Source organism: Gavialis gangeticus, unplaced genomic scaffold (genome assembly GCF_001723915.1).
Source record: "Gavialis gangeticus isolate Ggan-Ray unplaced genomic scaffold, GavGan_comp1, whole genome shotgun sequence".
In the NCBI taxonomy this organism is placed as follows: Eukaryota; Metazoa; Chordata; order Crocodylia; family Gavialidae; genus Gavialis; species Gavialis gangeticus.
In genome coordinates, this window is record NW_017728997.1 from 32,179,158 (window position 1) to 32,193,045 (window position 13,888).

General features: G+C 40.7%; 1 protein-coding gene across 2 annotated transcripts in view; it reads left to right on the forward strand.

Annotated features, from left to right (window-relative positions):
• Positions 1 to 6,920, forward strand: part of CARD19 (caspase recruitment domain family member 19) — an 88,127-nt gene extending 81,207 nt beyond the window's left edge. Inside the window, exons 4-6 of one of the 2 annotated variants that reach the window (XM_019505035.1) lie at positions 1,670 to 1,729; positions 3,457 to 3,528; positions 6,726 to 6,920. In XM_019505035.1, coding sequence (XP_019360580.1) covers positions 1,670 to 1,729; positions 3,457 to 3,528; positions 6,726 to 6,841 — 248 coding nt within the window. In that variant the 3' untranslated portion in view covers positions 6,842 to 6,920. The remainder of the gene's footprint in view (positions 1 to 1,669; positions 1,730 to 3,456; positions 3,529 to 6,725) is intronic. The other variant, XM_019505036.1, reaches the window with a different exon arrangement.
• Positions 6,921 to 13,888: the final 6,968 nt, after the last annotated feature.

A 13,888-nucleotide genomic window follows, 5' to 3' on the forward strand; every position in this document is an offset into this window, starting at 1 on the left:
CATGATCAGGGGGCAGCAGGGCAGGCCCTACGAGGAGAGGCTAAAGGACCTGAACATGTTCAGCCTCCACAAGAGAAGGCTGAGGGGGAATCTAGTGGCCTGTTAGAAACTAGTCAGAGGGGACCAGCAGGCATTGGGGGAGTCCCTGTTCCCCCGAGCACTACTAGGAGTGACCAGGAATAACGGTCACAAGCTGGCAGAGGGTAGATTTTGGCTAGACATCAGGAGGCGCTACGTTACAGTCAGGGTGGCTAGGATCTGGAACCAGCTTCCAAGAGAAGTGGTGCTGGATCCTACCCTGGGGTTCTTTAAGAGGAGGCTAGATCAACACCTTGCTGGGGTCATTTGACCCCATACTCTTTCCTGCCATGGCAGGGGGTTGGACTCGATGATCTGCTTAGGTCCCTTCCGACCCTAGAAACTATGAAACTATGAATTATTGGTAGGGACCTACTAAATTCACAATTTCCCAGATTTCATGTATTCCAAGAAATCCGACATTGCTCATCAAATCTTTGGAATAAAAAGCAAACTTAAGTAAAATAAAATGCTGCCTTCCCAGAGGGGTAACTGGGGCTGCCACTCCCACCCTTTGCTGTTGATTGGCTTGAGGGCTGCCTGTCATGTGGCCCCACCCTCTCCATCATTTGGTAACAAGGGGCAGGGCTGCAGGACGGACATCCCTCATAGCCAATCATTGATGAGGGGTGGGGCCACTGCCCCCAGCCAATCAGAGGTATGGGAGGGGTGATGCACTCCCCCCACAAAATGGCTGCCAGGCCCCGTGTTGTGCCCACAAAATAGGAGGGCAGCTCCTTCAAATTTGGTAGGTCCCTAATTATTGGGCATGGGGTAGAAAGGAAATCCAGCCTGCAAGCTTTTTTTACAGAAAATACTGATCTATGGACAAATCGCCTGCACCAAATTTTAACACAGCACTCAGTGACTTCGGTGATAGTTGCATCTGTCTGTATGTGACAGCACAGTTTGGTGTCTGATGTTTTGGAGCATAGTATGTTACCTGGGAGATGGGTTTTTTTGTGTTTGACACACAAGCAGAACTCAATGCTTCGACTGTAGGGCAAGAAGCGGGATAGGAGTTAGTCCTTGTTCAAACACTAGAAGGTTTCATAGTTCCCAAAAGTTTTTGTGATTTAAAGTTTGTCCCAGTATGACAAAGCCTTTGTAATGTAGGGCCATTCTTTCTCATATAGAGCACATCTATGGGCGTCAACAGATCTACTCATATTGAACAGGAGAGAGTACAGAACAATCTGGCTGGGTTATTTTTTTGGCCTCAATCCAGCAAGGCATTTTCCATGTGTAAATTTAAATGTGTATTGTTTTGATAATTACCCCTAAAGTCCTAATAGATGCTTAAATCTATGCACATGATTGAGATCGTAGCTGGATGAACAGTATATAGTCACAAATCTTTTTGGCTGTGTTCAAATGATAATTGTGAAGTATGTCTTTAATACTCTCCCTAATTGAACTGCAGCAGTGACACACCTTTGTGGGAGAAAGGGGGCAGGATTTTTTCATGTGAAACTGAATATTTCTCTGAGAAGTGGTATTACATGCTTTTCTCTTAACTTTGCATGATTGATACAGAAGTGTGTTGGCTTGAGTTTCCTACTAACTCTTGGTGTGTTACTTTTATTCCTAGAAACCACAGATTCCACAGGGATAGACACTGACAAGGAGCAATATATTCTAAATGACAGGGGTAAATAAAATACATACACTACCATTGGATGGAATGACACTTTCAGATGAAGTCTGTTTTATAAGTTAATTTATGTTCTCTCATATCCTTATTGTAAATATAAGTGGTTTATTGGGGGTGATCTTATTCTGCCAGTCAGACTAGTGCCATAACATTCAAGAGGTGGTAGAGTTTAGGCAATATTTATTTCAACATTTTTTTGATTGCATTATATTTTTAACTAGTCTTCAATTTCCTGCGTGCTCCTCCCCCCCCCGTCACTTTCTATGCTTTTACAAATGTTGCTTGAATTCTTGGCAGACCCTCACTGAGTTCCTGGCAGTAAATAAGTAATTGAGAACTTTAACATTGTTTATTGAGGACTATTAAAATCCTTACATTTGCCTCATTTGGGACATATCTGCCCTTCAAATTCACCACACCAGGCTGCAGCACTGCTCCATATGTCTGTTTCCTGACCAGCAAGTAATGTAGCCATGTTAGTACAGTGCTGTAATAGGTGAATTAGTACTGCTGAATGGCAGACCCACTTATCCTGCTTGCAGCAACATGCCAACGCAGCTGCACAGGTTTTAATTCTGGAGGTCATATACTCAGAACAGCACGATATGCATCAGTGCACTGCTGCTTGGCCTGGTGGCTGCTCAGTGTATTCAGGCCCTCCATGCCCATACTTGAACAAGGCATGATTTTTAATTAATTTGGTGAAAATGGTAGTGTTGGGAGAAAGGGAAAATATTGACAAATTTGTGAACAGTTTTAGCTGAAAAAAGTGGGAAAAATTCAGAAAAGTTCAAATGAAGCCTTTAACTTTTTCTTTTTGAAATTACATTTCATTTAGAAATGTAACTAGGTTAACTATTTTTTAAAAAGCTTAAAATTTAGGGTTGGATCAAGGCTATGCAGAATCATCAGCCCAGCTCAGCACCCAAATGGCTCCCCTGCTGGATAATCTCCCTGTTCCTGTGCTCTGAATCTGAACGATTTAACCAATGGCTGGTGTTTGTTCTGCACTCTTGGCTGAATTATTTTCACCAGGTTTAATCACACGGTCCTCACATAGAATAAAATCTTTAAAAAGTCATGGTAACTGAAGTCAGAGTAAGCTTTTTGACTAGAGCACAGCAGGACAGGACCTGTAATGAGCAGTATGCTTTGGTGGGGAGCAATGATAAGAGTATGACAAAGAATACAAAGTATAGAAATGAAAACGAAATGTTGTGGAAAATACTACTTATTTGGGGCATAATTGTTCTCATTGAATAGTGCCTTACCTACAGGTAGCTCATGAACATCAATGGAACTACTTGTAGAGTTAAGTGTTACTGACTGTATGGGAAGGTATCACATTCTGGTTCTCACTTTTTTGCTTTTATACATCTTTCAGGATGTTGTTGCAGAGTAGACCTTTTATGAGTATAAAACACTCTAGAGAAACCTCACTTACAGCTTAATAAGAACTTAAAATGAGGTACCTAATTAGAAGATGGGAAGCTCTAACAGCAGTAATGTCAGAGTAAATGAAATACAAATTAATTATAATAGAATATAGTAATGGTATTTTATAGTACATTAGGTACAGAATATGCATAATTATGATTGTGCTAACTTCATTTGAATAATCTTAGCCATGCATGGTAATAACAATGATTCATTAATTCTGATGAGTTAAACTTTCAGTCCTCTGTTCTGTTTTAATACAGTCTCTTCTCCTTTGTCTTCACTAGGTCCCATGTTCTTCCTCGCCTGTTTTAGTGTTGCTGCAGGATTCGCATTATTCATGTATTGCTGTAACTCAGGTAATCTGCTCTGAAGCTTTTTGGAATGGGTGTTTTTATCTTCAGTCACCAAATGCATTTTGGAGAGCTCTCTGTGTAACATGAACAAAGGCTGCTTATATAATAGAGTTAGTCTAAGGGGTCATCATTCTTTAATGAGGTTGGGATACAACCTGCACTTCAAGAATGCTAGGTTATAAGTAAAAAAGAGCTCATGGATCGCTTATGGAAGATCCCAGAAATAGGGGCACTTTTTATTTTATCTAAACCATAGTCATGTGAATTTCTCTCAGTGAGCAGAAGGGCAGTTCCAGAACAGATCCAAAATCTTCTGGCTCCAAAGTGGAACATTTTTTTTAAATGCTTTAAGATGCTACTAGCAGTCTATCTGGTGCTGGTACTTTCAGCAACTGATCATGAGAAGCAAAGATATTCTTTTCATTTCTGATTCTAAAATATTCACTATTAAGTAGCTCCTGTGCTTAATTGTGGAAGAGGTTCCATTGTAGGAAGGAGGTGGTGCATGTGTAGTGGGTGTGAAGTACACTTTAGGATCCTTTAGCATGAAAGGCACTCTTTGTGGATAACTGTACATCTTGAATGATAATATTTGAGCTGGAGCATTAGAAACAACCAAATGTAAAATGCCAAGCACAGCACTTCTTGTGTGCTTTTGGCTATAGGAGCTGGTGTACCTTTACCACACACTCCCCTGATGGGCTTTCTAGGCTCAGGCCAGCCATAAATGATTGAGGTGGTAGTATGTGAAACAACCCTTATTTCAACTTAATAGTCTATGAAAATTGTCTTCTCAAAATAACCATTAAAACAATGTTACTCAAAAATAAACTACAGGCTGGTCAGATCTGTACAGTTGGTGTAGGATGCAAAAATAGCTAGATGCTATGAGAATGTAGGCCTGGGTGCTGCACTCCCTTCACACACAGATGTAACCCATTTCCATCACAGGGAATTATGCATGAGGGATACAGGTAAGATCTGGACCACAGTTGAAAGAGCAAAGGGATGTCTTCTGGGGGCTGATCCTCAAGCTATTTCTTACATGGATAGTGCAATGGTAATCAATGGACTACTTGAATGATTAATGGATGTCCTCTGCCTCAGACCTTCCAGCATCTGATCGATACCTATACCTCAATTATATAGAGAAACAAGAGTCTTTTTTAATTTAGTGGTCTGCAAGCATTTGCACATAAAAGTAGGTTTTTGAGGTATTCTCCCTGTCCCCATGTACCTTTTCTTGATTCATGAATAAACATTAGGAACACACCTGGGAAAAGAAGAGACTTTTTTAGTTTGGTGACAAAGTAAGGACTCAGGAAAGAAATTTTGTTCAGGTAAAACAAAGGTTGATTTTTTGACTTTACTGAAAAACCAAAAAGAAAACTTAATTTAAAATTAAATCTTTTGAATGCATATGAACCTTTTACCCTTCTTCTTTTAATTTGGGTAAGCTTCTAAGGAAATAATGCCATTTTCCAAATAAAAACTTTCATTCTGATCATGTCAAAACAGAACATTTTGGCATTTCTGAAACAAAAATATTTAAAAATTACCAACAACATTTTCCATTCTTTCCCCCATTTTCTCAGATGAAACAATACTGATTTTCATCTGAATTTGCAAATAGTTTGTTTGCATCCCTCCAAAAACCTTTTCCAACAAGTCTAATATTAGTGAAACAAATTTTACCTGGCTCTACTTGGTATTGAGTGTCCTGTAAATATGCAAACTGTAGTCACCAGTAAGCCTGCCTGTTATAGGAAAAAGGCTTTACTGCTAACATGAGTACTCCACTGGCTTCAGGGGAACACCAGTAAAGTCATGGATACGTGTAACAAGTTAACCTGTGCCATATTGAATTGACCTGATTTAAAAAAAAAAGGCTTAAGAGTGGTTCCATTTTGCCTTGGTAGCTGCAAATGTACTCTGAAATGAATTAAATACTACTTTTTATACTTTCAAAAGCTTCCATTTTAGTGCAGCCCACTATAAGCCCTGCTTCTTCGTGCACATCTGGCATGAGGTTTATGCTGCAAAGTTTGTTTTTCTATTCATATGTCTATAGATTAGGGATTGAAGAACAAGGCTCTTATTTAATAGTTGATATAACCTTTTATCCTTGCAATGTAATGAAGTGGATACAGTACATCAATATCTGAGAAAGAGAATCAGCTATAAATATTGATAGATTGTTATGGAAATCAACTACATATAAATTACCATTAAATAGCTATTACTGATTAAATTAATATTAATTAAATATCTGTTGGTTTGTAACCTAATTGAGTCCCCCAGCATGTTATCTGAGTGCCTCTTGCTTTTCACAATTTAACTGCAAAGACAGTGAGAGACAGAGTCTCACCTGGCCCTGAATTTTTCTCCATATCAGTATGGGAGGAACAGGGAACGTCTGGGAGCTGGTAACAGTTCCCTTCTTCTAAAGTTAAGCTTCAACATTATCAAAAGCTGTCTTAATAGGTCCTGTGACAGTTGGGTACAAAATTGAGTTCTACCATAGCCCCTTTCCGTCCTTTATATTGGTAGGGAGTAGTGGCACAATATCCGGCAGTGACACTGATGTCTACACCAGATATTCTCTGCTGAGGATCTGAGGGTGGATTGTGGCCCTTCAAACTATTCAGGTGGCATGAAAGGGCTAATACAGGGCTTGTGAATCCTGCCTTAGAGTGTTCCAGCCTTAATTGCTTCTCCTGGTGGAGATGTTTGGGCCATAAAAGTGTTGGTAAATTATTTTGTAATTTAATTTTATGAGGGTATTAATCTTTTTCTTTATAGGAAATGTGGGTGTTTGTAACACTGCTTATTCCTGTAGGCTAACACTGATTGCTTCCTGCAGCACCCTACTTCCTGAGAAGCAAATGTGATGATCTCTCCTATGTTGTCAGTGGTCCTTGATCATTGCATTATCGTTGTTAACTTATTGTGCTTCATAACCCAGCCTCATTAATGAACAATGCCAGGAAGGGACTATTCTTTCTACCTGCTGTTCCCCTCTGTCTGTGTGCAAGGATTACAGTTGGCCTTTTTTGACATGAATATCACACTGTAATTTCAGTTAATTTACAGAAGGCATTTTTGTATAGAAGGTTTGCAAACATAAGTGCAGTTGACTACAACTGGACTTACCAGTCAACTCACTTTTCTTTTTTCTCTACCTTTTGTTTTTGTTTTAGGTACAAAAGTTATAGGAGGAGCCCGGAAAATACTGGGATTTTCTCCTATTATCATAGGAAGACATGTTAAAAATATTTGTATGTTGTACCTGGAAGACACATCAAGGAACAAATGAAGAAAAGTTGTTTCCTTCAGTTGTCTGTAAAGTATACCTGCCAAAAGAAAACCCGCAGTGCACGCGCGCGCGCACACACACACACACACACACACGTGCACACTATATTCTTATACCAAAGAGTTAATTAACTCACTTTAGCTGTAAATATGCTGCCTCAAGGTTCATTCTAAAGCTTAGCTATATATATATATTATATACACACACAAACACACATATATAGGTGTATATATCTCCTTTCTTAACGGAATGGACCATTTATTTTTGTAAATGCTTATTTTAAAATATTTATCATTTGGATAATGTTTTTAATACAAACCTTGACATGTTATCTTAAGTGATGACTGATGACAGAACTTAAGCCATCTTTGTGTACCTTGTGTTTTATACTGGAGTAGAGGAACAGGATAGTTTAAAGGATATATAATTCTGTCTTTTTTAATAGTTAATGTAATGGTGACACTTAAGCAAGTCAACCCAAAGCCTTAGTAAGAAATGGACTGGATCCTTTATTTCAGGGTTGTCTCTTCTGCCTGTATTCTTTGTACTGCATGTGTTCAAATGGGCATTAATCCATACAGGGCTCACCAGTTGCTGGTTCCTTGCAGTATTTTCTGACTGCCTTCTTTTATACCTCAGCTTAGCCTGCCCATGTTCAGGTTCTGGACACTGTTCATCTTTGTTAGCATGTATTGAGCTAATGTAGATTTCAACCTATGGCTGTTTGATTTTCTTTGCGATCAGGATGACAGAACTAGCCAGAACATGAAGTAGATTTTTAAAATTTGCATTGTTTTTTCATTTTCATTGAAGTTATCAGTTTTGTGTTGCCAGGAAACTATAGTAGCCCAACATATTTGGCAGGAACTTTAGAAACAGTCATCAAAGCTGCACAATGTGCTTTTGTTTATGGCCAAAAAGATGCATTTTAACTTGCATCTCAACTTTCTTTATAATGTAATTTGATCATACATTATGCTTTTCTTCTGTGAGTTTTCTTCTGAGAACCTGCAAAAAGACTTTCCTGTGTTCATAAACACATATAGCATTAAGACATGTGGGAAGTACAGGGACTCAGAACTGGAAATGAGGTGCTTTGGGATTTTTAATTTTGTGGCCCAGCCTTCTACCATTGAGCTCTCAGGAAAGTCCTTCTCTTTCTCTTCTAAGTGGGTTTCTTCATTCTAGTTAGAGGTGTTACTGTTCCTGAACCTGGCTACAAATACTGGCATCTATAATGAAGGTGTTCTCTCATGATCTGCTTACAGGTAAAAAAACTGAGATGCTTGGTAAGGCGTTCTCTTCCTGTCTTTCATGAGCTACTCTGTGACTAGAGGCTGACTCCTGGGGCAAAATGAAGCCTCACTGACAAATACTGCAGGGCTCATCTACGTAAGAATATTAACTGATACTGCAGATGTTATGCTGGTGTAACCCATCATATGGACCTGTCATATGGTCACTTCACAAACATATTGCAAACTGCACTATGTTATACTGGTATATCCAGTCATATGGACACTTACTCTGAAGTGGCTTCTTTGTTCAGTTCATGTTGCATTGGAATGGGTTTAAGCTGAGCAGACAAGCAAATAAAAGGCCCACCTCTCTCATTCTGGACTAGGTGTAACTACTGGGGAGTTGCAACAATTTAACTACACAGGTATAATAACCTTTAGCTGCATAATCAAGCCCTTGCGTGTGAAATCACCAGCTCACAGTAGTTAACAATTACTAAGAGAACTGCAACTTAGTGCAGGACCTTAGTTCATCTTCTGGTTCTCCACATTTATAGCACAGTTTTTTCCCAATCCCATTATTTTGACGCTGAAAAAAAATCCCTTTGAACAACTAGAATGCATCACAGGGGCTGCAGCATTAGGGTTTTGACTAGCCAGGTCCCAGATAGTACCTGTTGGCTACTGCCATCCTCTTCGGTAATTCTCTGGTCTGCTCTTTGTTCTGTTTATACAGTTGCTTGTTGCCCTAACAGGCTCACCTACAGCAGTCGTTAGTGTCCTTGAGAATGATATCTGTTTTCCACCTTTGAGTTCATTGGATTCTAAGCTATAATCACCTAAATCTATAAACTAGACCCAGAACAAAGGAGGAGCAGAAAAGCACCCAATCAAACCCAGCAACTTAGGATATTCATTTTGTCACATACAATAATCAACATTCGTGGGACTTGTGCCCCATGGTGGAAAGATGGCCCCATTAAAGGGGGAGCCTATACCTAACTTTAAGCTTGTGAATATTCCCTTTGCCATTGTTGAGGATACTGACATGTTTAAGTATGTCACGAAGCTTTATCTCAGAAAATCTGTCACTTTTTGCTGGTCTTGGAGCTTTGCAGGATGGAGATAATGGACACATATGAAATGTTGACCTCAGTCTATGCCTCATTTGATCATAGAAGCAAACAATCACACTGAAAAAGTATTTACCAGCTTTAAATTACCATGTACTTTTACACACTAAAAATGATGTAACACTCCAAAGAAAATAACCCACTGTACTCCAAGATTACTCTGATCTGTCTAGTTTGTCTGTGTCTCTGAATGTCTTGTTTCCTTCCAAGACAGATTTCACCAGCAGCCATACCTGGAAGGAAAAAGGAGATTGTAATTTAGGGCCAAGTATCTAAATAACAGGCTGCTTCTTTTTATACTAACAACATACCTGCTGGAGTATGTGACTGGGTAAGGAAGGGCTGAAATAGGGCCAAAAGGGGCCCCCATTCCTTCTCTCCTTACTGAAGTCAGTGGGAGTTTTGCAGTTGCAATGAATGGGAGTAGAAGCCAGCCCTGTGAATGCTATTGAGAATAAACCTCTCAAACTTACAGTACATCTTGTTGCAGCACTATAGGCCTTAGTGCTTTGGTTTACCCAAAGTCTCAGGCAGACTTTGCAGCCCACAAAGAGCTCTGTGCTACTGCAGCTACCCTGATAGCAGTACCCTGCTAACTGGGGCTAATTCATATGTTTACAGAAGCAATGGCCGCATCACTGTAACTGCAATGTAAACATACCCTTACTGGCTTCTGTAGTGTAGCATTATTACAAAATAGAGGAGCTTCTCATGGACAGCAAGGTCAAGATTGGGCCAGGAGACATAGTAAACCTATTTAATAGAGATCAGCATCTCATAAGATGGGAACTCATGCAGATTCTGTGCAAATGAAATAAGAGCATTGTTCGTCCAGCCCCACACAGCACTGTAGATTGGAATTTTTCCCCTTCTTCTGCCCCGTCATCTTTCATTCATCTTTCACCCTAATACCCCAGGTAATCTTATACAGGCAACTGTAACAGTGTTTAGAGTGCTTCCTGTAGTATTCAAAACAGGGTAGTCTCAGTCAGCCACCTCTCATTTTAGTGCAGACACAGAGGTCCTGTTACTTTTAAGCAGCTTCCCTGTGTTTAGATTCTCCATCTCTTTGTTCCTGTTATAACAGACTGTTACTTTTTGTGGGCTCTTGTTGAAATCCTGCAGGAATCACCAGTGCGATATATACTTTTAAGATCAAATTCTACTTCACTTATCCACTGAAGAGTAACTCACCTGCTGGCACTCCCATTGAGATCAATGGCTCTCCAGGGAGCAAAGCTAACATAATGGAAGATGGCAAAATGTGGTCCTGCAGGCGCCTTAAGGCAAATTATTGTGATGATCCTTTGGAACCATATATGACAAGACCACTCAGTACTGGCTGGGGTTCTGAGCTCTTCCAGCATGAGGATGCCTTTGAAGAATAAAATGTCATGTGGAAAATTATCACTAGATTAGTAGGGAGAAAGGCTGGAATGAGAACTAGATCAGCTGAGAGCAGGATTTGGCTGCAAATTTCCAGATGGACGGTAAAACCTTTCTCATGATTCTCTTTACAGGGCATGCTTGTTTTTGACCCAGCTTGGTTACTTAAAGGACCATGACAGCACATAGGAGAAAACTATCAGTTCACTGTTGGTAGCTTGCACTGATAAGAAAAGCAGTGAGACAGACTCTAAAATTGCCTGTGTATTTGTACACACTCAGTGTATCATTTTTGTACAATGTGTTGCACAATTAGAAGGTGTTTTGGCCCCCTCTTCCCTCCTCCCTCTCCTTCCCCCCTGGCTCTTCTCAAGTCTCTTAATGAGAGTTTGAGAAAAGGTGTGTGGCAATAATAGACTCTTGTAGTTCTCTCATCTTAGAACAGAAGGATCCAAGTCTGTATGTGATCATCCCAGGATGGATTCCTGAAGGTCTTCATTCAGGAAGGGATTCCAGGCTTTTTCACACCTCTTCGCACAGCGGGTATATATGGCATGTATAGTTCCCCCCCCCCCCATGTCCAGTGTCTGTAGGAGGCAGATAGGTTGGTTCTTTGGATATCCTGAATTGTATGGTGTTTTTTTCCAGCTGAATGTTACCATTTGTCATGAAATAAAGCTATGGCTTGGGCTAAGGTGGCATGATGACAGAGAGATTGAGGTATTTTGCTCTGGCTCCAGGGGTTTGAGCCATGTACTGCATAGCGGCTGAAGGCTGCCCCTGGTTAACCCAGGTGTGAATGGATGCCTGGCTAGGGAGTCCAAGGCAGCTAGATGTAATGCTAAACATATCACTCCCTTTTGTGCACTTGGCCACAGAAACTGGGTATACCTTAACTATGCTTGGGCAGACTTTCTGATTTTTGATGTCTTGGATTACTCTTGTCATCTGTCCAGAGCCCCACTCCCCACTGCAAGTCCAGAATAGACCACTTGAAATGTATTGTCCAAACTATCGTGACGTGTAGGCCTGATCCCCAAGGGTCGTGTGAGTGGTAGCAGCTATTTGCAGTTAAGCATTTGCAAGGTGGAGATCATACTTAATAAGCCAGGTAGAGTTAATACATGTGTGGAAATTGCTCCTGTGTGTCTGCTGATGATTGAACATAGGTTGGCCATATCTTCATCATCTCCTCACCCATTCTAAGAGCTGCTTTAGAGAGGGTCTTCTGCTCCTCCCCCCTTCCCTGTCACCCTAACATCAGGTTGCTATCATCAGGTTGCCATAGCATTGTGGGATACGAGGTCATTGGCCAGCATTACTGTTACTTAGCATCTCAAAGTCTCTGCTCCCTCATATAACATTGTGGAGGCTTTGCAGAGCCCATTGGTGCAGCCTGCAGGAGATCTGTGCATTGTGCACAGCTTTCCTGCTTCTTGTCTCCACTAAGCTGCACCTTTTCAGCTGCTTTTAGAGTTGTGCATGTGCATAGGGAAGGGAGGCAGATTTTGCTAGTGGAGTATAGATAATCCAAGCCAAATGAATTCTGACACTAGCCAGCAACAAACTCTTCCTTCCTTAGTTCATTTGTGAACAGGCCAGTTGATTTAGATTAAAACTGAACTGCCTCAAATCGCCTTAGTCTCACAATGTCAAACTTCTCTAGAGTCAAAGGAAATGGCCTGTGTTGTAAATCTCTAAACTGAAGTAAGTAGGCACACTATAGCAGTCCTGTATGATCCTGTATCGTAGTTAAATAATAGGCAAAATGGACCATCTGCATCCACAAGAATTGAGAAGCAAAATGGCAGGTCGCACACTGGATTTGCACAACTCCATTTAAGGGATAACTTTGCACCATATGAAGTACTTCAGCAAAGTGCAACCTATCTGTAAGCAAGAACTGTATTAAAGTAGAGATTCACTCAGGGACATGCTGGGTTGTTTTGGCTAGGCTTTTCAGAGCACTCTAGGCTTCGAAATTCAACTCCCATTACTTTCACCGAGACTTAGCAGCTTTGAAAATGTCAGTGTTTGTGTCATGTTTGTAGTATTATATGTACATAAGACTCCACTTGGTGTTTCATTTACAATAAAAACAAATTCTAAAATATCTTAAGAAGAGCTCTTGCAATCTTGGATCTATTATCATTGGTAGGTTGTATACATAGTAATTGTTCTAAAAAAATTTAGACTTTGTAACTGTTTTCCAACTGCTACTGTTACATTACAAAATACAAGCTATCTGGTATTCTGCGTGGGTTCAACAGTTATAGTCAAGTGCCATTGTGCATGTTTTCTTACATAACATTCATACTGTGTAAAGTGAGCAAAAGGAAAGTTATCAGACAGTTCAACAAAGATGTTAATTTAAGTTAAATATCAAGAAGCTAGACTGAATCTGTGTACTGGGAGGAAAATGTTCTTCATGTGTTAAGCACTTTATATGGAATTTCAGAAGTGCTGTACTATGTCTGATGTTGCCTCCTGGTGGCTGTTGCTGACAGGGGCTCTACTGCAGTTGCCACTGCACAATTTGAGTGTTTTGTCTCTGACAGCTAATTATAACAGGATTTTTAACTTCATCATTTTAATCTAAAATAAATGTACATTTTTCTTGTTAACCAATTCATAATCATAAATTAAACTTGAAATCCTCGTTCAAATATGGGTGTATTTTTGTTAAACACTAGCTTTGTATATTTGATCATTTTTATGCTGACTCTGAGTGTGTTTGTGGAGTGACTCTTTGCCTAGACTTATAGTAACACAACACTTAAATGATCACATCTGAAAAGCTCCTTCATTTTCTTGACACAGTACTCGCAAGGTTTGATTTGGCCATGATAAAAGGGCACAAGTTCCAAGCAACCTCCAGTGCAGTATGATCCTGTCCCAGCCTTTTTGCTCTGAGAGATGAACTGTCACATCTCCAGCGGGCTGGTAAGGGTTGTGCAGTGGTCACCAGCCTGTCGATCCCAGAGTCTCTTTTGGTCAATCCTGGGCTGGGAGAGAGCTGGACACGCACGCATGTGCACATCCACCCCACCCCCAACCCCTCTCAGCCCCAGCAGGTCAATCTGTGGGGGAGGGAAGGGACGGGAGCCAGATCAAGGCCCCCACAGTAAGCAATTGGCCATGCGCCCCAGCCAGGAGCACAGAAAGATAAGTGGGCACCCAGCCCGGCTGGGTGGTGGGAGGAATGAAGCCCAAGGGGCTCCTGCAGGGACATGGGGGGGTGCTTCCTCCATCTCTGCGGGGGCAGAGGTGGCTGCTGCTGTGCTTCAAGC